The 23,055-nt window shown below is 47.9% G+C and overlaps 1 protein-coding gene across 1 annotated transcript in view; it reads left to right on the top strand.

The window, feature by feature from the left end:
• Positions 1 to 23,055, top strand: part of LOC135818309 (serine/threonine-protein kinase mTOR-like) — a 64,148-nt gene that overhangs the window by 5,777 nt on the left and 35,316 nt on the right. The window contains exons 5-21 of the mRNA XM_065331667.1: positions 936 to 1,091; positions 1,340 to 1,496; positions 2,545 to 2,619; positions 2,965 to 3,050; positions 3,328 to 3,440; positions 4,124 to 4,169; positions 4,581 to 4,723; positions 5,345 to 5,535; positions 5,998 to 6,096; positions 14,074 to 14,139; positions 14,675 to 14,814; positions 15,570 to 15,678; positions 16,189 to 16,394; positions 16,739 to 16,861; positions 18,156 to 18,239; positions 21,544 to 21,636; positions 22,319 to 22,359. Coding sequence (XP_065187739.1) covers positions 936 to 1,091; positions 1,340 to 1,496; positions 2,545 to 2,619; positions 2,965 to 3,050; positions 3,328 to 3,440; positions 4,124 to 4,169; positions 4,581 to 4,723; positions 5,345 to 5,535; positions 5,998 to 6,096; positions 14,074 to 14,139; positions 14,675 to 14,814; positions 15,570 to 15,678; positions 16,189 to 16,394; positions 16,739 to 16,861; positions 18,156 to 18,239; positions 21,544 to 21,636; positions 22,319 to 22,359 — 1,928 coding nt within the window. The remainder of the gene's footprint in view (positions 1 to 935; positions 1,092 to 1,339; positions 1,497 to 2,544; positions 2,620 to 2,964; positions 3,051 to 3,327; positions 3,441 to 4,123; positions 4,170 to 4,580; positions 4,724 to 5,344; positions 5,536 to 5,997; positions 6,097 to 14,073; positions 14,140 to 14,674; positions 14,815 to 15,569; positions 15,679 to 16,188; positions 16,395 to 16,738; positions 16,862 to 18,155; positions 18,240 to 21,543; positions 21,637 to 22,318; positions 22,360 to 23,055) is intronic.

The following is a 23,055-nucleotide window of genomic DNA, read 5'->3' as shown; positions in this document are numbered from 1 at the left end:
CACTTTTGAGCCGCATCCACTGTCCAGGTAGTTGTAGTAGCGTAAGTAGCGTTGATCCGCCCCCTCTCTGATTCCCGCCCCCTGTCGATTTTCCACCTGTGAAGCGACTTTGTGGCGCATACAACGAAATACGAGGTTGAACCGACGCATGCACTGCTGTACACAAAACGTGCCAACCTACAGTCCATTCAGAAAAAAATGAACTTCTAGCTTTTGGCCATAAATGGGTCAAACGTTGAGTTTTTTTAGAATTTTTTTCTGCAATCCCATAAGGAATCCTCTTCCAATTATGTTTCTGAAGTTTTTTGTCCAAAAAGCAAGCCATAGCAAGAATAGGATTTCGGCCAGGTTTTGCCCCAAAAGCACTGAATTGGGAAAAACCATCAAAATCCAGGCCGTTTGACCCCGCCTGCAACAGTGCATTCTGCGGTTCGAACCCCAGTTCAGGCACCCTTTTTGGACCCTTTTTCAAATTTCAAAGTTCGCAGCATGCATGCAGCACTGCACTGTGTACGATGAAATCACGAAAAATCGCCAAATACGGGAGCTCGCCAGAGCCAGGACCCATCTTTTTATGAATGGACTGTAGGATGAAAATGTGCACACTCCAGCACATCGAGTCTGATCCTCCACTTTGTTGTGCATCGTACTTCACTTGACAGCCTTGATCTAATTCCCGCCCCCTGCCGAAAACCCAGCTGGGAAGCGACATGGCGTGGGGGCGGATTAACGGTACTTTACTGTATAGGCTAGGAACATGGTTAACTGAAATGTGTGCTGTCGAAGACCAGGACATTCACCTGCAATAAATAAAACAGCCTTTCTTTATGGCTTGCTCGTTTTGTCGTCATGGGCAAGTATAGTTGCTTGTTGCGGCGGCCGTGTTTCTTTGCTATAGTGTCTTGTTCCATGTCTCCCTTCGTTTTCTGCAACAGTGTGCATATACTGAGGTGCTCAAAGGCCTTCAGGACAGCTCCTTGAAGTCGGCCAGCAAAGAGAAGGGTGCGCAGCTGACTCGTGAAGACCTTATCCACGGTTCACTGCTGATCCTGATGGAGTTGGTCCGCTGCTCAACCAGCAGCCGTGACGAGGTAAGCAGACCTACAGAGGTCATGGGTCTACATCGTTTTTTGAGGTGTCCATGTGCGTGTGTGTGCGTGTGTGTGCGTGTGTGTATGTGTGTGTGTGTGAGTGTGTCTGCAAAAGCTGTGAGTCAGCTAATGTCCATCCAGTTTGAGATCTCCGGCAAGCTTTGAATTAAAGACACACTAGTGCAATCATGTCATGCCTTCAAACTTGACCATTGATTTCTATTGGATTGCCTGTGTCACTCCTGTAGGTGATCGAGCAGCAGTTGATGAACGAGGCCTTGGGAACAGAGGGGGCACAGCCCGTCACTCCGCCTGCGCCCAGCTGGGAGGACCTACTTCGACCCACGGCGAATTCGTGTGTGGCCAGCTCCATCATTCCACGCATGCGCGTGGACACCAGTGCTGGTGAGTCGATGAAGGCAATCATCGGGAATATTTACTAAGCAACCTGGATAGCCAGGCCGTGGGTCTAAATTCCACGTAGTCGCTGGCAAGGACTGGACTGGACCAATGCAGCCTCTGAGGGAGAATAATATAACACCATGATCAGGGTCACTAGAATACTCTCCATCAGTGAGCAAGCAGACAGATTTAATATAGAAGCAAGAGAATTAAGATTATTGCTACTTCAGCTGTATTTTATAAAGGTGGTTGCTCCTACGTTCGAGATTGCGCTTACTGCTGACTGGCTGACACTTGACTGACTGATTCCGAACTGCTATCTGGAACACACCAGAAGCATGTCTAACCTTCCACTCGGCAAATATACAAGAAACATCATTAGCCTACTCCAGCTCAACTGATGAGGGGTGAACTCTCCGAAAACACTGTGTGCTGAGCAGGCACAGGTGTTTTCTTGTAAGTGTATGAGTTTTCGCCATCGGAGGCCCATATGCAGAGCTGTACACTCCTGGGAGCTTATTTACTCTTGGTAGAATGTGCATGGCTTATCTTGTCGTTGAGCACCTGATTCGTCTCAAATACATTTCCATTACCTTGCTGTGGGACGAAGCAGGCCTCCTCAGGAGTATGGCATTTGCTGCCGAGGAGTGTTGTCGCTATATGCGCTGGTTTGTGCAGGTATCTCGTTGTCTCGCCCGGCCTACATGTAAACCTCTGCTGTGGATATCTACTGGAAAACTGGAAATTTATTTTCGGTAACTTTGATACGGGTAATTTGTACCTAAATTAAATAAAACGCAACCTAAAACTCAGCATTGCCATGCCACACAGTGTGCAAAATTTTGGATCTGGAAAACTGGTTTACCGAAATATTTGCGCTACCTAACTGTCGATGTAGGGAAATACCGAAAGTATTACGCCACCGAAAATTCCCGGTTTTACCGTATGTACACGTAGGAGTGAAGGTGTTGTTTTGCACCCTCTATGCTCAGTGAGTGGGTGCACTGATCTGTTCTTTGCCTGGGTGGTTGCTGTCTTCTGCTGGCTGCAGCTGGACTGCACGCACCAGTGACGTACGCTGGAGGAGGACGCAAGGCTCGCTCCTTGGAGCAGGTGGAGGAAGCAGGTGCGTACGTGAAGAGTTCAACTGTAACTTGTAGCACGTCGTAGTCAATTGTTTGGTGTGCTAGCAGGGTTTCCCTGGTACTAGGTCTCGCTGCACAGTCCTAACGTATCATTGGCTCCGGAATATCAGGCCATGGTAGGCCTTCTTCAGGCGTGGTGCACTTGATACATGCACGCGCACGCCGCTCTGCTGGCTCGTATAAAAATGGAATTAAAATGAAGATGCGGAAAGGGCACAGTGCTCCTTGAAGTGCAACTTCTGACGTTGCTGCGTCTTTGTTATTGTTAGTGTACGGCGAAGTGGTATCCACACGTGCTGTGATTGCGATTCTCTGGTTGTGTTTAGCGGAGCAATTGATGCCCTCGACTGACAGAGCAACACCTCGCTACAGCTCTGTTTGCCGGGCGCTGATGGAGTCAAAGTTTACCGAGGTAAGTCGACTAACCTTCGTCCACACCTCACTCTTGTGTGCCACTAGGGCAGCAGCTTATGGGCACATTTAGAGCTGTGAATGGAAACCGGCTGAGTCTTGCCTCCGATCTGCATTTCACCATTATCGTTAATTGCTAATTCTCTACGTTGAAACTTGTCTTCATTGTTTTGTATTTCCATATGTAGAATTTCGTTTCTGGAGTTTGTTCCCTGTTGACCTGTTTTGCTTTCTGGTACGACACCTTTCGATTTTATGCCTCGCTCTTTTGTGTGTAGACCTGTCAACTGGTGCTGAATCATCGCAACTCTCGCAGCGTAGCAGTGCAGCAGATCATTTACCGTCTCTTGCCGCGCCTGGCATTGCTGAAACCCGACATCTTTGTTGAGAAGTAAGTGGGGAAGCGTGTGATGAGAATTGTTCGCTCATTGCAACACAACTCTGGAACGAGTTCACTTACCACTGGAAACTCCTAAAGTCGGCATGCTTCTACAGTGGATATGGTGGAAGTTTCAACTCCTAGCTTGTCATTGTCCTTTCCTTTCAACTTTTGCTACAGTTTGAATTAGGGGTGAAAGTTGGCATTGAGATCCCGAGTTCGAGTACTCTGATTTTCTCCGATCGAATATTCGAGTATTCGAGTATTCTTGATATCCTAAAAATCGCACACCAACCGCCTCAAAAATCACATGATACAACCCTGATTGAACCGATTGGCAGTTCTTTTCTCGGGTGTATTGGTTGGAGGGTCATTTGGGCTCTCTCTACTCGTGTACAAATGTTCACCACACAGTCTGCACATCAATATCTGCTGACTGCTGCTCTGAAACTGAAGACTTCTGTGGTAAATGTATGTACCATGTATGAGCGAGTACTCTGATTTATTCCGAGTACGATTATATTCGAAAAATCCAAAGGAGTATTCGAATATTCGGTATAATTGTTTCACCCCTAGTTTGAATATGCTTTCACAGATTTCTCCTGTTGTCTAATTTAGAATGTTGTAAAGGTTGTCTTGAGATGCAGATAGTTTCTAAGTGCTGCCAATCCATCTACATCTACTCCATGTTCCAGATTCCTTCCGATGACCATGACCTTTCTACTGGCTGGCCTGAAAAAGGTAAGGTTGGCTCAGGTGTACCTGTGTGCTCTGTGATAGGAACTGAAGCCCAGTCCCGGGCTTCTACACGGGCAGATGTAATAATATGTGTGATGTACACAAATTTGCTGGTTGGGCGCACTGAACTGAACGATACAGTGCACAGCGAATTTTGAATTGTGGCTTTGCTTTGCTAACTATGACTTATCAGCAGGAATCCCACGCAGCTTCTCTGTCCGATGATTTCGTGCCACTTCTAATTGGTCATACAATCGCAACCTGAGCTTCAAATTATGCGGTAGTCGTATTGACTGAAATTGATCCTGGAGAAAGTGCTATTTTGGCTGTATGTGCGAGTTATGGTGTATACTTTTGCACTATCATGATTCCACTTGTATAGCAGTACGCTGTTTCTTTCTTGTGCTGTGGCAGGAGCGTGACAAGGCACAGGCATTCCGTGCCATTGGCATGATGGCGTATGCCGTGGGTACCAAGATCAACACGTACCTTGATCCCATCGTGCAGGCTATCAAGCAGTCATTGCCGACGAAAGAGTCCGGCACTGCCGCCAGCAGGTAAGCCTACGCTCAATCCGCAAACGTTTTTTCTTCTTTTTTTCGGATGGAGAGCCAAGGATAAATTTATAGAAAAGAAAAAGGACCAAGGAACTACAAGTTACGCTATAATGTCCACTGACACCACCAGTTACTAAACAATCAGTTCATGCGGTATCATTGCACGACACTGACCGACGGTACTGACGATCTACACCTAGCTGGCTATCAGCAGATTTTTTTTCATTTTTTTCAAAGACCACTGCCAAACATGAGCTGCAGCTAGGGGAAGCACACACAACATGATTCGTGGCAGTGGTGGTGAGGTTTAGGGAGCTCCATCGACCTGGGATCTCGACTTATGGCCGCCTCGACGCACCACTATTGACCGTTGTCTTGCCTGAAGGGCTGGTAACCGTGGTGATGGAGGATAGAACGATAGTGCTGGTGATATTATCGTTGTTTGTTTTGTGGTGGAGCAGTTATGGCCTGTGCTGGTTTCCTTTCATTACGTTGATATGGCCTGGGAGGTGTGGCTGCGTGCTTGTGTGTGTGTGTGTGTGTGTGCTTGTGTGCTTGTGTGCACGTGCGCGCTAATATGAGCAAATGCATGTTGCTCTGCATTGGCATATGTCCTTGCAGACGTGCCCGTCCAACAGACCCAGCCGTCTTCTCTTGCATCAGCCTGCTGTCGCGGGCAATCGGAGATGCCCTGTATGCGGATATGAAGGTCTCTTTGGAGAACATGCTTGCTGGCAGCTTGACACCACCACTGACGGCATGCCTCCAGACCATGGCCAACAAAATCCCTAACCTGTGCAAGGACATTCAAGGTGAGCGCTTGCCTGTATGCCAGCGTGCGTGTATGTGTGGGTTGGTGGATGGGTACGTGCGTGCGTGTGTAGGTCTGTGGGTGAAGAGGGGGGGGGGGTTAAGTCACACGCGCTCGCGATAAGTCATGCATTTTCTTCTTGAAAATCAGGTGCACGACTTATCGGAGCAACGACTTCTCGAGAGCAACCCGTACTGTATAAGGTCTCTTGGAACACTGTCATGTGGTGATGATTGCAGGTAATTAGATAAATGACACACCCATTTCTGACCAGCTTGGAAGCACTCTTCAAAACTCATGTGACCGCGCTACATCAGCTTCTGTACTATGGGAAGCTGTAGACTTTCCACTACTGCATGCAGGCTTCCTGTAGAGCGTCCAGCAGCGTACTTGATTCAGCAGAGCAGCAATGAGCTTGTCGTGAAATATATTGCTGTGTTGTTTGTTTGTGTTTCCCGTGCAGAGGGCGTCTTGAAAGTCTTGTCGCGCGTCCTCATGAACCAGCCGTTGCGTCATCCTGGCGACCCGCGTGCCATCACCAGTGTTTCTACCCCTCTCCCACGTGAGTAAAGTGCCATCTGCTGTGTTTACGTGATGGGTGTGTGTACGGCGCATGTGCAGGGCACGCACGCTCTTGTGTGTGTGTGGGCGTGCGTGTTTGTGTGCGTGTGTGTACGCGTCTGATCATCCAAGTAGAGACGCGCTCCACCACGTTCAGCTTCGACACGTGGGTGTCATGGCGGGTGTCAATCCGGCAAAAGACCAGACAGACACAGTTCTTTCTCCAACGAAAATGATCAACATAGTATTGCCGGTAATTGTAGTCATCGTAGGGGTCAGTTTGCACCGTCGTTAGCGCTCTCTTCGCTTGTGTGCCTACTATCACTAGTACACTAATGTAGATCTACAACTTTCGAATTTCTTACCTACTGAGACGAGGACGAGGAGGATATCGGTAACATAAACCGCTATCAACCGTCTCCCCGAGTAGAATTTCGGCATTCTCCTCTAATGATGGCACTGGCAGAGAGAACCCAACGCGACCATCACGTATAAAATATGGTAGAGGTCTACACTAGTCCTTTGTACTGCGCGTGTCGGATGTGATCGAGGCGAAGCTCGCTCATCGGCCTCATGGACCCGGGGCCGGGACCTATACGCTTTGCCATGACTTTCGTAGATCTACAGTTGCACGTTACGTTGTCCGTCAGACTTTCAGCGGATTGCCGGAGTCTCGTGCTTGTTCGCTCAAGATTCTTCTATGACTCACAAGTACTGCAGTAGTATAGTAGATTTGCAAGCTAAAATTACGAGCAATGTGCTACAAGAACGAAGTCGATTAGAACGAAGTCGAGTTGAAACGAAACGAAACACAAGTAAAACGCAAAAAGGGCGCCCACCAAAAGTTCGGAACGATACAAAGATTGAAAGCTAAAACTACGAGCAAGGTGCTACAAGAACGAGGTCGAGTTGAAACGAAACGAGACACAAGTAAAACGCAATACAATTAGGAGTACTTACGGTTCTCAGGGTCGTGAGGTCGAGCGAAAAGTCGGGCGTCAATGTTAGGATCGACAGATCACACGCAACAGCCACGGTCACAAAAGTACGAGGATCAATAGGTAACTGTAGATCTACAAGTTCGAATTTCTTACCTACTGAGACGAGGACAAGGAGGATATCGGTAACATAAACCGCTATCAGCCGTCCCCCCGAGTGGAGTTTCGGCATCCTCTTCTAATGTTGGCAGAGAGAACCCAACGCGACCATCACGTATAAAAGATGGTGGAGGTCCACGCTAGTACTTTATACTGCACGTGTCGGATTTGACCGAGGCGAAGCTTTCTCATCGGCCTCATGGACCCGGTCCTGGACCTATACACTTTGCCATGCCATTCGTAGATCTACAGTTGTACGTTACATTGTTCGTCAGACTTTCAGCGGATTGCTGGAGTCTCGTTCTCTTTCGCTCAAGATTCTTCTACGACTCACAAGTACTGCAGTAGTATAGTCATGTATACATAATGTAGATCTACAACTTTCGAATTTCTTACCAGCTGGGACGAGGACGAGGAGGATATCGGTAACATTAACCGCTATCAGCCGTCCCCCCGAGTAGAATTCCAGCATCCTCCTCTAATGATGGCACTGGCAGAGAGAACCCAACGCGACCATCACGTATAAAATATGGTAGAGGTCTACACTAGTCCTTTGTACTGCACGTGTCGGATGTGATCGAGGCGAAGCTCGATCATCGGCCTCATGGACCCGTGGGCCAGGACCAGGACCTATACGCTTTGCCATGACTTTCGTAGATCTACAGTTGCACGTTACGTTGTCCGTCAGACTTTCAGCGGATTGCCGGAGTCTCGTGCTCGTTCGCTCAAGATTCTTCTAGGACTGACAAGTACTGCAGTAGTATAGTAGATTTGCAAGCTAAAATTACGAGCAATGTGCTACAAGAACGAAGTCGATTAGAACGAAGTCGAGTTGAAACGAAACGAAACACAAGTAAAACGCAATACAATTAGGAGTACTTACGGTTCTCAGGGTCGTGAGGTCGAGCGAAAAGTCGGGCGTCAATGTTAGGATCAACAGATCACACGCAACAGCCACGGTCACAAAAGGAAGAGGATCAATAGGTAACTGTAGATCTACAAGTTCGAATTTCTTACCTACTGAGACGAGGACAAGGAGGATATCGGTAACATAAACCGCTATCAGCCGTCCCCCCGAGTGGAGTTTCGGCATTCTCTTCTAATGTTGGCAGAGAGAACCCAACGCGACCATCACGTATAAAAGATGGTGGAGGTCTACACTAGTACTTTATACTGCACGTGTCGGATTTGACCGAGGCGAAGCTTTCTCATCGGCCTCGTGGACCCGGTCCGGGACCTATACACTTTGCCATGCCATTCGTAGATCTACAGTTGCACGTTACATTGTTCGTCAGACTTTCAGCGGATTGCCGGAGTCTCGTGCTTGTTCACTCAAGATTCTTCTATGACTCACAAGTACTGCAGTAGTATAGTTATGTATACATAATGTAGATCTACAACTTTCGAATTTCTTACCAGCTGGGACGAGGACGAGGAGGATATCGGTAACATTAACCGCTATCAGCCGTCCCCCCGAGTAGAATTCCAGCATCCTCCTCTAATGATGGCACTGGCAGAGAGAACCCAACGCGACCATCACGTATAAAATATGGTAGAGGTCTACACTAGTCCTTTGTACTGCACGTGTCGGATGTGATCGAGGCGAAGCTCGATCATCGGCCTCATGGACCCGTGGGCCAGGACCAGGACCTATACGCTTTGCCATGACTTTCGTAGATCTACAGTTGCACGTTACGTTGTCCGTCAGACTTTCAGCGGATTGCCGGAGTCTCGTGCTCGTTCGCTCAAGATTCTTCTAGGACTGACAAGTACTGCAGTAGTATAGTAGATTTGCAAGCTAAAATTACGAGCAATGTGCTACAAGAACGAAGTCGATTAGAACGAAGTCGAGTTGAAACGAAACGAAACACAAGTAAAACGCAATACAATTAGGAGTACTTACGGTTCTCAGGGTCGTGAGGTCGAGCGAAAAGTCGGGCGTCAATGTTAGGATCAACAGATCACACGCAACAGCCACGGTCACAAAAGGAAGAGGATCAATAGGTAACTGTAGATCTACAAGTTCGAATTTCTTACCTACTGAGACGAGGACAAGGAGGATATCGGTAACATAAACCGCTATCAGCCGTCCCCCCGAGTGGAGTTTCGGCATTCTCTTCTAATGTTGGCAGAGAGAACCCAACGCGACCATCACGTATAAAAGATGGTGGAGGTCTACACTAGTACTTTATACTGCACGTGTCGGATTTGACCGAGGCGAAGCTTTCTCATCGGCCTCGTGGACCCGGTCCGGGACCTATACACTTTGCCATGCCATTCGTAGATCTACAGTTGCACGTTACATTGTTCGTCAGACTTTCAGCGGATTGCCGGAGTCTCGTGCTTGTTCACTCAAGATTCTTCTATGACTCACAAGTACTGCAGTAGTATAGTTATGTATACATAATGTAGATCTACAACTTTCGAATTTCTCACCAGCTGGGACGAGGACGAGGAGGATATCGGTAACATTACCCGCTATCAGCCGTCCCCCCGAGTAGAATTCCAGCATCCTCCTCTAATGATGGCACTGGCAGAGAGAACCCAACGCGACCATCACGTATAAAATATGGTAGAGGTCTACACTAGTCCTTTGTACTGCACGTGTCGGATGTGATCGAGGCGAAGCTCGATCATCGGCCTCGTGGACCCGTGGGCCAGGACCAGGACCTATACGCTTTGCCATGACTTTCGTAGATCTACAGTTGCACTTTACGTTGTCCGTCAGACTTTCAGCGGATTGCCGGAGTCTCGTGCTCGTTCGCTCAAGATTCTTCTAGGACTGACAAGTACTGCAGTAGTATAGTAGATTTGCAAGCTAAAATTACGAGCAATGTGCTACAAGAACGAAGTCGATTAGAACGAAGTCGTGTTGAAACGAAACGAGACACAAGTAAAACGCAAAAAGGGCGCCCGCCAAAAATTCGGAACGATACAAAGATTGAAAGCTAAAATTACGAGCAAGGTGCTACAAGAACGAGGTCGAGTTGAAACGAAACGAGACACAAGTAAAACGCAATACAATTAGGGGTGCTTACGGTTCTCAGGGTCGTGAGGTCGAGCGAAAAGTCGGGCGTCAATGTTAGGATCGACAGATCACACGCAACAGCCACGGTCACAAAAGGACGAGGATCAATAGGTAACTGTAGATCTACAAGTTCGAATTTCTTACCTACTGAGACGAGGACAAGGAGGATATCGGTAACATAAACCGCTATCAGCCGTCCCCCCGAGTGGAGTTTCGGCATCCTCTTCTAATGATGGCACTGGCAGAGAGAACCCAACGTGACTAATAGGAAAACGTTTGGCCCATCTGGTGATGAAGTCCAGACGCATTCAGCAAACAATCATCGGAGTGGCCTTCACTATGTAGACCTACCACCAGTGTCGGACCGGCGGAGTACTGCAGTCAACTGAGCGCTCACCGGGACTATAGTCAGTTTCAAAAAGATTAGCAATCCTGGCGATCGCCCGGGGAGTTTGCCGTCTTACCGTATGAGCGCTCGAGGGCTGCCTGGAAAAACTCACTGTGAACTCGAAGAAATATTCCGCGCGAAAGCATGAAAAATGACAACTCACTGACGTCGGTACTCGTACATGACTTTGTGTTCGTCTGGTTTACAACAAACGAGTTCTTCCTCGTCTGTCGTATCGATATGGAGTCAGAGAGGACATGTCGAAAGTCTGGTGAATTTTGACGAGCGGGATGCGTCCGCTTTGTGACCAAATAGATTCTTTGAGCTGCCGTTGATGCAATTTACTCTCACGATGTGACGAAAACGGCATTGACACAGACTCATTCCCAAGGCCTTGATGTGGCAAAGCTATTCGTGTGACTTCGACGACATTTTGAGAAAAGCAGACGCCTGTGAAAGCTGATAGAAGACGGCGTTGACTCCTAAATTCAAATAAATTGGCGATCTTGAAATACTAAAATAATTCTCAAACAGAAATCGATCGATCGATGTGCCGGTGTATTCAACAACACGTAGCTACAGCGGATGAGCGCAGTGACTTCCGTGTTCACTCACACAGTTTCAGTGTTGTGTGTGTTCACAACTTCACATGGCGTGAGCCAGTCAAGTGTCAGTCAGTTCGGCAGGAAACGCGAGCTCCAACAAGTCGTTTGGCGCAGCCACCTTCTTTGTCTTGACTCTTGTACAAAAATTGTACCAGCGTGATCACCAAAACAATGAAAAAATGAAGAAAAAATGTTTGACTTGAAGATTTGCTGGGATTTGAACTCACAACTTCTTGGTCAGCAGACAGCATTCATAACCACAAGGCCAAAAAGGAAGGGATAAATCGTGGGTTTTGATAACAAATCGATACTGGCTTCCAGGGCAAATTATGAACCATGGGAAAAGGCAAGAAACCTGGCCGAAATTCTAACTCCTTAACGGTTGGTCCAATTGTTCCGAAACCTTCACAGAACAATTTGCCATGCCCTAACAAGCCATTTTATGTACTTTGTTGTCCAAATTTCCCCTATCTTCATACTTTTTAAGACCCAAACTTGATTGCTAATCTTTTTGAAACAGACTGTAGTTAGACGACCACGGTGTCAGCCAAACAGACTTGACCCCACACAAGGACCGTGTTTACTGCGTGTACATGCAGGGACGAAGCTCGCTGATCGTCCTCATAAACCCGGGTCCCGGACTTCAGGATTGCACTTTGGGTTGCGTGCCGTTGCCAGTCAGACTGTCTGTGTCCCAGTGTGGATTGCCAGGGGCTGGTGTGGGTTCGCGCAGGCTCCATAGCGAGCTAACTCATCCTGCAAAAGCTCGACTAGAGAATACTTGATGTCGGAGAGAAAGGAAAGAACATCTATGGGGCTGCTCTGAGGTCGTTAAACGAAAAATGAGGGGTCAGACATTGTGGACGCTACTTGCGAGAAGACAATATTCTTCCTCAGTCCAGGGTTAATTGTACAGTTGCAGTCCAGGGTTAATTGTACAGTTGCGCTCGGTGAAATTCGACCCAGAGTGCACTTTTGGAGCCCTCAATTTGCACGGCCCTTGACGCCCTGAAAGTGGCACGAATGTGGCTGGACGTACGTATGTACAATTACAATGATGTACCGTAATGTCGCGTGCATTAGCCGGGGCTTATATGCCTATAAGCCGGTGATGGAGTCAGGCTTGTACACAAGACAGGCTTATACACGAGACAGGCTTATATGACAAGCACCACTCAATGACCAGGCTTGTATGCGCAAACTGCTGACTTTTGGACGTCAAAACCAACATTTTCCAACGGGATTTTTTTTCTTTTTTTTCGCAAGTGTACGGTACCATGCAAACATGAACATGTAAAAGGCGCGCTCACCAGTCTTGCGTAGTAGCCCGGCTTACGCACGCGACACGTGGCGCGTCTCGTGTACTGGCCCGGCTTATGCATGCGACAGGCTTGTACGCGAAAAGCTGTTGCAGATTTCATGCTTCTACACGAGACAGGCTTATGCACAAATCCGGCTTATGCACGCGACATTACGGTAATCAGAACTGGCACTGGGCGCCAGTTTTGCACTTTGGGTCGGATTTTACCGAGCACAATTCTAGAGGAACAGTCATGCACCACATGACATGTATAGTTGTAGCATAACAATAAAGCTGGACATCTTCTTGTCCTAACGTAAGGTGGACCCTCCTCAATGTGTATGGCAAAACAAACGAAAGCATTTGAGAATTTTGAAACTCCACTGTAGGCCTGCGATCTTTTCAATTCACATCCAACAGCAACACCCAAACGGTCCTTGGCTACAGTAGATTTGTTTTCTTTATTATACTTGGCAAAGTCAAACGGGATCATTGCCCAATAATAATATGATAGCGACGGGTTGGGGTGGGGTGAGGGGTTGACAGTAGATTTGTACAAGTCAAAGGCAGCACTGCTAACTTCAGCGACAGCTACGTCAGCGGATATGCTGACTAAACTACCAAACTGGAAAGGCAAAGAAAAGAATATCACAAGCACTGCTGAGTCCACAGGTGCAGAGCAGATCCGCATGCCTAGTGTACTACAACAGTACATGGGTGTTGAACATTACTGCTTGATGTAGTGCACAGTTGATCTTATAATTATAGCTGAGCCAGCTTTAAGTTCATAGGAGTACTCCTTGATGAAGAAACAGGGGCGAACATTTGGAGACTAATTTATTGCAATGGGTCGCATGCATCAATTTCCCGCCATTAGGTTTTGCGGGGCAAGTCCCTACACAACCGTACACACCTTGATACCAACTCTGCGTAAAAGGTCATGAACATTGTGAGGCCATATTCATAAATGCACTAGAACGGATTGTACCTGCCAAGTATGGGGTAACTTGCCCCGCAAAAAGGTGACGGCCATCTTAGATGCATACCTCCCATTGCAGTGAAAGACGGCTGCAGTGGAGCCTCCGAGTACTGAAGACAGCACAGAGATTGCAAAAGAATGAAATGATGGTTTTTGTTTTTGAGCTCTTGTTCCGTCGAACACTTGACCGAATTTCTCACGAATTCCGTCACTCCCGGCTAGCAGGCAAATCTTACGAATTATTTCCGTTGTGTGCCATCTCTCTACTGGAGAGTTTGGGGGGGGGGGGGGGGGGGTGCACGCGAGATTTAGCTTGACATCAAAACAAAAAAAGAAACTTCACACGCAAACATCGAACGTTCGCAGCATTGAATGCCAAAGTTAAAGCGTCAAACGAGACACGCTTTGTTATTTCGACAGATTATCACGCAGTCAAATCTGTTTGTGTGTGCCTTTCCCAGCATGGACAACGTAGTAGGAGAGCCCTCGCCTCAGGATTCCGCCCCTCTCGGCAATGAATTCATCCTGTGCGTGTTCGTTTGTTTGGTGTTCTTGCCTCTTTGACGTGTCTGTATTCGCAGCGGTGGAGCCTGACACAGGCACGATAATGCTGGCCGTGAAAACCCTCGGAGAGTTCGATTTCACTGGTTAGTTATCTAGTCAGGCATTGTGTATGTGCACGTGTGTGTGTGTGTGTGTGTGTGTGTGTGTGTGTGTGTGTGTGTGTGTGTGTGTGTGTGTGTGTGTGTGTGTGGTTATGGGTGTGCACGTGGGTTCGTGCGTCTTAAAAGTAACTATGCATACATATGTTCTTGACTTGTTTATCGTATAAACCGAGTTGACACCAAAGCAAGATGGTCAACCAGAATCCAGATGTGAAGATACTCAGCCCAGTTCTTGTTGTGACCAGCGTTTTCAGATGTACGTGCAAGTGCATTGTAGGTTCATCATGTTGCATGCTGCAATGTAGTGTAGATGCTGGCATGCCGATCCACTACCCGGAATGTAGACGTGGCATAGATCTAGGCAGGCCTGTGGTAGGTTCAGTGATGTGGTGATGTGGAACACTTTATGCCTCAATGTAAGGTTGAAATTTTTGAGATATAAGGGGATAAGTTTCTATCTCTGGCTGTTGTGTGTGTGCGTGCCCGCATGTGTGTGTGTGTGTGTGCCTGTGTATAGCTCTGCTGTACCCTGGCTCTGGTCACCCCCTGACGGCGTTTGTGCAGCACTGTGCAAACAGCTACCTCAACCATGAGAACGCGGCCGTGCGTAAGGAAGCAGTTAGGACCTGTGCTAATCTTCTCGTACCTATACGACCGGTGAGTTTGGGCGACTCGGGACTTTGCGCGGTATGTGTTTCAAGAGTTTCCCCACCGCTTTAGGAGCTGCATCTGCGCCTTGATCCTTGGCGATGGTGGCGTTCCTACAGATGCGGAAAACTCTGCCTCCAGCGGACCGAGAATTGTTTTCGAGAGTTTAGAATCCGTGCTGCGCTCGCCCGGGGCCTGATACTCATAATCACAGTTTGGTTTTGTCTGGTTACAAGGCAAGTGCCAAGTGCACTACTAGCTGATCCTCCTCTGTTGTAGCCCTTCGCCTGTTGTACCAATGTGTTTGTTTCGAGAGTTTAGAACCTGTGCTGCGCTCGCCCAGGGTATGGTATTCATAATCGCCGTTAGATTTTGTCTGTTTACAAGACAAGTGCCAATTTCAGTTCTAGTAGATGACCGACGGAATCGTCCTCTGTTATAGCTCTTCGCCTTTGGTGCCAATGTGGCACATGAATACCAGGCTGCAGCGTTCAGCGGAGTAGCACGATTGACTTGGTTGCATGCTAGCTTTGCCCTTTTAAGAGCGGAGAAACAACAGAGAGGATTGCTGCTAGTCAAGCAAGTACAATATACATCACAATTTTGACTGGACGAGCGGGCCAGACACCCAGGAATCCCGAGCATGCTTGCGAATGCGTCAATGAGGCATCGTTGCGACGCACTCGTTTCGGAATTCACCGAATGTCACTAACGTCTACTTGTTTGTACCCTGGTGTGGTCTCGTTTCTACTGCTCTGTTTCAGATCCAATACCCTGGCGCGTCTTTTCACAGCATGCAGGTCAGCGTCACTTCAACGCAGCACATATGTGACGTTCTCAAGAAGCTGCTCAATGTCGGTGTGACTGATCCAGGTACGTGGGTTTGCTGCTCCTTAGCCGCTTGTTGCATTCCCTTTGCCTTGTGGCTGTGGCTTGTCTTTGCTTGCTGAGCGAGATGAACGCATTCCTGGTTGTGAGCAAGCGAGGTAGTCGACTGTGCACATGTGGTCTCTTTCCTTTCTACTCTTCTCTCTTATGAACTCAATATATGACGAGATATTTAACCTGTGTGCTTGTCTTTGCCTGCGGAGCGAGATGGGTGCCTTCCGTGCTTGAACTAGGGTTGTGAGCAAGTGAGATACTCAACTGTGCTCATCTGGTCTTCTACTCTCCTCTCTTATGAACTCAATATTATGACGAGATATTTGTCTCGTTGGTTTGTGGGGAAAGATGCAAACGGGAAAAATCTGAAGAAAAAATTGACTGTCACCACCAGGACTCGAACCAGGGGCCTTCACTTGGGGCCAGCGATTCTCTAACCACTGAGCTATGGTGATATTATTTGACTTGTGTGTGTTAATACTCTTCGGTGTGTGTTCACAGAGGCGGACGTACGGCGCTGCGTCTTTGCCAACCTTCACGAGCGGTTTGACACGTACCTGGCACAAGCGGAGAACCTGCGAGCGCTGTTCGCCGCGCTCAACGAGACTGAGTTTGAGGTGCGCGAGCTGGCTATCCAGATCACTGGCCGCCTGTGCACCATCAATCCGGCATTCATCATGCCCGTGCTGCGCAAGTGCTTGATCAATGTGAGTAGTGTTGCCATACTAGTGCTGTGTGGGGGGGGGGGGGGGGGGGGGGGGGGAGGGCATGTCTGGTGTGCAAATGCTTGATCAATGTGAGTGGAGCTGCATCTGATAGCTTGATCCTGGAATTTGGTGGTGTTCCTAAGCATGTGGAAACGTCAGTCTGGCTGATCGTTACGCAAGCCATGGCAATTTATTTTAGTTTTGAAGTCTGCGTAAATAGTGACTTTACCGGTGTATGTGTTTGTTTTGTTTGCGTGCTTGTGTGTGCATGTGTGTGTGTGTGTGTGCGTGTGTGTGTGTGTGTGCGCGCGCGCTCATGCTTCTGTGCACTCTGCTGTGTCCAGGTGCTGACCGAGCTGCAATACAGCGGCATTGCTCGGAGCAAGGAGCAGGCGGCGCGCCTCATCTGCCACCTGATCACGTACGCGCCGAAGCTGACCAAGCCCTACATGGGGCCAGTCATGCTGGTAAGGATTGTACAGCTACAGCTCTGTGTAACCAGCTGTACATCATTCATACACTATTACAGCTTGCATGTGCACTCTCACCTGTGCCTACAACCAAGCATATACAGTTGTGGCAAGTGAAATCCGACACTTGGCATAAGGGACTGCACCGTGCATCCTGCAGCCTCTGCAGCCCTGCATACGTACAGTACATGTGTTGCATACAACTTTATCTGTCTGATGACAGAATTCGTACTCATCACAGTCAAGGTTCAAAAGGTGCTGGCAAAAATGAATGGGAATTGGATACCAATACTCCTTATGTGTACCATGTTTGTGAACTGTGTGTATCTACGCTGTGACCTTTCGACCTGTTTGGGATGCATACGGCTCTATAGTACAAATTAGGTGCAGTGCATTACATCATTGATGTCCATTTGAGGCGCTGTCCCCTATGGCAAGTGTCGGATTTCACTTGCCACAACTGTAGTTATACTATAAAACCTGTTAAGGCCACCACCTGCCTCAGAAGACCACTACAACTAGGACCCATGCATGCTATTCCCTGTCCAATGACCCTGGATAAGAAGGCCACCTGCACATTGGGACCACGTGTGTAAGGTCGCTTGAGCGGTCGGCTTGGGCAGTTTCACTGTATGTTCTATACTATGTGTGTGCTTTTAGGGAGTTGGAGGGGTTGGGAAAAGATACGTTTTGTACGCCTGCGCCAATCACACTCAAGTAATGGTTGAAAACAGGCACACGACAACACACGTCACATGACGAAAATTGTGAAAACATTTTTTTGGATTGTCGGATCCGTGTAAACGGCCGAAAACGAAACAAATGTGACGGAAAACGAGGCCGGCACACCGTTTCGACTGTTTACACACCCAAATTTATCCGGCAGAACATTTCCGTTTTCAAATTCTTCCACCTTGGCCAGCGTTTTGGTTTTCTTCCGTTTTGGTGCACGACTTCTACGTTTTGCTCCGCGTACCGTGTAAATGAACCATGGATCCGAAAGGATTTCGTTGCGTTTTCGCCCCCAGCGTTGTCGTGTAAACGCAGCCTTAAACTCTCTCTACTGTAGGGAGTATGAAATGCCCGCCGGATTCCCGCCGTTGATTAGCTCCAGTGATGATAGTACAGTGGTCCCTTTGTAACCCGGCGCCATTTGTGCTCCGTGCTCCGGGAATTCTGCTGAATTAGGGAGGGCGCTGGATTCATCTGATTTACTGCTGCAATGTGCATGAAGAGGACATTTGGGTTACTGACAATTTTTCCTGATTTCATTGCGTGCACTCTCTTCCAGACTCTCATGCCGCTGTTGAAGAGCGCGGAGACGAGCTCATCGCTTGTCATGCAGCTACTGGTGGCTGTCGGTCAGCAAGCTCAGGTAAGCTAACCAGACTACCACCGCAGCTTGCATGCTCTACAGGCTACACGGCTCCAACTTTTCGGCACGTTTACGTTTCAGCCTCCCATGGCTAAAACACATTTCGGCCGCATTTATATTTTCAGCCTGTACTGCTTGTATACACTGTCACACTGCATCTTGTAAAACAAAAACCTATGAATATTCTAGAACACTGTGAAGTATTTTAAGGTGGCTCACGCCTATTTCAAAAAAATTAACGATTGCTCTGAAAATTTGGTGGGCGGTTGCTCTTAGGTAGTGTATGCAAATGGCGAGTTAAAAAAACGGGGTCTCAATGCTAACTTTTGAGATATAGGCGATGACAATTTCACTAAATTGTCAAATTTGTACAGGATTTGTGATGTATAGCGGACGGGTATTTCATCAAGAACCTGATTTACAATCTTCCTCATTTTTTGGTTATTGAATGGACTAACTGTGTACATGCCAATGAGAAAACAAAAAACATATGCTTCAATGCTCAATTTCGCCATATAGGCGCAGAATGCCTTTTTGATAAGTTTGCTTTGCTACATGTACATGCACACCTACATATCCCATGTACATGTCCATATACTTCGAAGTACATCTACCCTTCTCTACTAGCCCACCCAACCCTGCAATACACATTGACACACGTGTGCACACACATACCACACACAAACACACACACACGCATACATGCAAACACACACACGCATACATGCAAACACACACACACACACACCTGTCCTGTCGAGCCACTACCACTAGGGTCACATGGGCCCCGGAGGGGCAGCAGAGAGAGAGAAAGAGCACGCCACCCGGTGGCGCTCCAGACACACACACGCACACACACACACACACCTTTGAACCTTTGGAAAGCCTATCGCCGAAGGCGATGATAGCTATTAGGCGAGGCAGAACACACACCCACACACACACACACACACATACACACACACACACACACACACACACACACACACACACACACACACACACACTACTACTACTGCTACTGTAGCATGGTTGCCCAAGGGCCACACCATTCCGAAAGAAGCCGGAGTCATTGTCAGGAGCAGAAACGGAGATGACGACTCAGGTCACTCTGTCGACGGAACTGACGGCTGCAGCGAGAACAGCGGACACAATATGACGCTCTGTCAGACTTGGTTGCCCGATAGCCACGGTCGCACATGTGACGTCTGAAACCAGGCACTGACTTGAATTGCCGATTGCATGTCAAACACAAGAGAGAAGCATGGACGCTGAGCGGAATAGATGATGCCGGCGCGGACACTTTCGATGGTTCCAGGGGCAAACAATGATGCACACGCAGGCCACCACGAGAGTGAAACCACCTTCTGCATGTACCACACTGCACAGCACCACGCTGATCCTGGATGGGGAGACTTTGCTCTGCGCCACATTTGTGCCTTGTTTGTCACCTGGCTGGCGAAACGACCGATGGCAGATAAGACAGTCCACCCGCCAGGCAGGCCTATCCTGAGCAACCTCATACCAGGCCAGACAGACACACACACACACACCCACCACACACACGCACAAACGTGCATGTAAACAGTGACTAAACACACACACACACACACACACACACACACACACACACACACACACACACACACACACAAGGCACACACACATGATCGCACGCCTGCAGACCATCGCTCCAATGAAGATAAGATTACTACTTCTTTTCGTAAATATGTTTGAGATAGAGTGTCACTCTTAGATGTGACTGATGCCATCAACCAATGTCAAGGAAAAAAATTCACGGTTCGCGTCAGACTCGGCTAGACGCCGAGTTTTCCGCATCCGTAGGAACGCCATCATCCTTCAAGGATCAAGGCGCAGATGCAAGGAAAGAATGTGTTCAATCTTCTTCTGCACACGTAGAAATAGGTTTGGGCATTTTCGATGATTTAGAATGTACGTCGCGTGAATATGACAATGTGACAGAGGCAGCCACAATTTACTGATTACTTTGCATTGATCTAGCTGTATACACTGCAAGTGCACTGTAAATATTGTGTTACATGCACGTAGTTGTGAAGGGAGACAGTATACATGTACATTCACCAATGACACACCTGTCAGACAGCAGGTTAGGGCTAGTCAAAGTTATGAAGGCACAATATACGATACGAAGGCAGAATTTTGCGATGTACTTGAGTTTGTGAATATATAGTGGACTTTGTGTTCACACACACTCTACCAAATTGCCATGCACACCCTTGTAACACACACACACACACTTGAGCCTGGGGAGCATGATTGCTGTCAGCCAGTGTTGCTTTCAAATGCTTATTCTCGTCAGGAGTGATGTGAAACACATACTGGTAAATATCAATCTCTAAAAAATGCATCCTAAATAAAACGCTCAAGCACTGAGTCTAGTCAGAGTGATAAGACAATAAATTGAAGGAATTTCTCAACAAAAACTCAGTGTACCGCTGTGATCAAGCCGTGGCAATAACTATAGTAGTTCTTGGTGGACAGCGATTACCATAAAGAAATGGTGAGATACTACAGTAGTACCCTCTACTGACACAATGCAACCACGTCGTTGTCCAGTACATGTTCGAATCAAAAATACTTTCGTACATTCGTGACCATTTCAATTTATATTCAAGGGCGACCTCCACAATCCACTGGCTTCAGAGTCGATTGATCAGTATAGAACGGCCATTCTTGACAAAATAGACAAATTTTGCGAAGGATGGCGTTCTACTGTGGAAGGGACTCGCCAAGTCACTTGAACCAATTCAACGAAAATACAAAATACTCAGGTTTTACACATTCACGTACCCGTCTGTGCCGTCCCCCATTCCTTCCAAGACATCCACATAGACTCCAACGCTTTTATTCTACTCTTTTTCCGAAGCCGACCATGGGCATGGGCAGTGCCTGCTGGAAGGGACATCCCAACACTTCTCTGACAGGTGACAATTATTTCCACAAGTAAAAAATGCACCTCAAAAAACGTAGCCAAGTGAAGGAGTGAAAAAAGAAGAAGAAAAAAGCTCACACTCTAGACTCGAGTACGAGAGTTTCGTACTCACTAACTCAGGCCATCTGCTCGAGCTGGACCCTTCGAAACTGGAGTACAAGCTCGCTACGCCAACTCCGCATGCACTTTTCTCGAACGTAGGATGCGCGAGAACCTGCGCAGAAGACGAGTTTAGAAATAGGCGCGAGCCACCTTAAAGCGTGTCGTGTTTGTTGTGGACATGCTCTTTGCTGCGTGTGGTACGTGCTGTGTTCTTGTCGCCAACTGTAGGTGTGCGGCCCTGATATGCTGGGCCATGTTCCGGAGCTCTGCCCGCTCATCATAGACATGCTGCAGGACTCTGCGTCGACCAGCAAGCGAGAGGTAAACATTAACATTCCCTCTTGTGTCTTTGCTCTCCCACCGTGCAGTGGTGGTACACGCCTTTTAGGTCAAGCACAGTCAAGTCAGTTATTTTATCTTTGTGTACAATGATTCTCTCTCCAACACCTTCACAACCGATGTCTTCCACTGCAATTGAAATGGAACTGTTCTCCAATTTTTCGCCCTTCGTGCTTCATCAGGAAGTAGTATAATGATGTCAAAAGCTGACTCAGCTTTGTGTACAGTGTTTGAGGAGACATTCTAAGGTCTGCTGCAGGGTGACGTCATTGTTCCAAGATATCGGCTAGCTGGGCTGTTGAAGTACTGCCCTTCTGGTCTGTTACATGTTAATGTGTGAGAGGGTTGTTATGTTGCAATCGTCTATAGCTCTGCCAATTATTATCGTAGCCACCCCCATTGTTCTCTTAGTTTATTGCTGCAGGTTGCACTGCCCTTCTGGTCTGTTGCAACTGTCTATAGCTCTGTCAATGGTTACCTTAGCCAACCGCACTGGTCTCCTAGCTTGGTGCTGGCGTGCAGGTCGAGCTATGCATGAGTGCGCGATACTTTCACTCAGCTGTGTGTGTTGGGAAGGGGGAGAGCTGCGGTACTGTTTTACTACTACATGTATTTCATTGTCCAGATTGTTCGTGTTTTCTTTTGCTGTGTGCCCAATGTGTAGGTTGCACTGTGGACGCTAGGCCAGCTACTAAGCAGTACTGGGTATGTAATGCCTGACTCTCTGTATTGGAATAGGGAAATAGGGTTTAAACTCGGGTGGAGAGCCAAGGTTTAATTTATAAGAAGAAATGAGGACCAAGGAACTACACGTTACGCTATAGTTAGTGTGGTAGTGCTAGTGGACATTATAGCATAACTTGTAGTTCCTTGGTCCTCATTTCTTCTTAGAATAGGGTTTGTTTGGCTAATGCTGCACGTGACGTGTGTGTCATGCTGATGCTAAGTGTGAGTGTGGTCTCCGTCTCCCCTAGGCTCAAACAGCTGTGACGTTTGATCTACAGTTGTGCTCGGTGAAATCCGACCTAAAGTGCACATTTGGCGCCCTCAACTTTCACGGGCCCTGGCGCCCTGGAAGCGGTACGAATGCGGCTGGACGTACACATGTACCAGTATAGTGATGCTATCGGAACTGGTCCAGGGCGTCAGTTTTGCACTTCGGGTCGGATTTCAGTTCACTGTTGTAGGCTCACGCCACACAGTGCCGTGTTCACGCTGTATGTAGGCAGGGCTCGTTCCATGGAGCATGTGAGAACAGACACTGCCAGTAACAGATCCAGGTAGCGCATCAACGCCCTCCTTTGTACGTCTGGCCTTCCTCTTTCACTTTCTGCCGCGTTTTCAAGTACATGTACATATGCATTTCTAAATGCTTGGCCTGTTTACCCGAAGGGTTGATCA

Source organism: Sycon ciliatum, chromosome 5 (genome assembly GCF_964019385.1).
Source record: "Sycon ciliatum chromosome 5, ocSycCili1.1, whole genome shotgun sequence".
In the NCBI taxonomy this organism is placed as follows: domain Eukaryota; kingdom Metazoa; phylum Porifera; class Calcarea; order Leucosolenida; family Sycettidae; genus Sycon; species Sycon ciliatum.
This window is presented reverse-complemented; position numbering and strand designations above follow the sequence as displayed.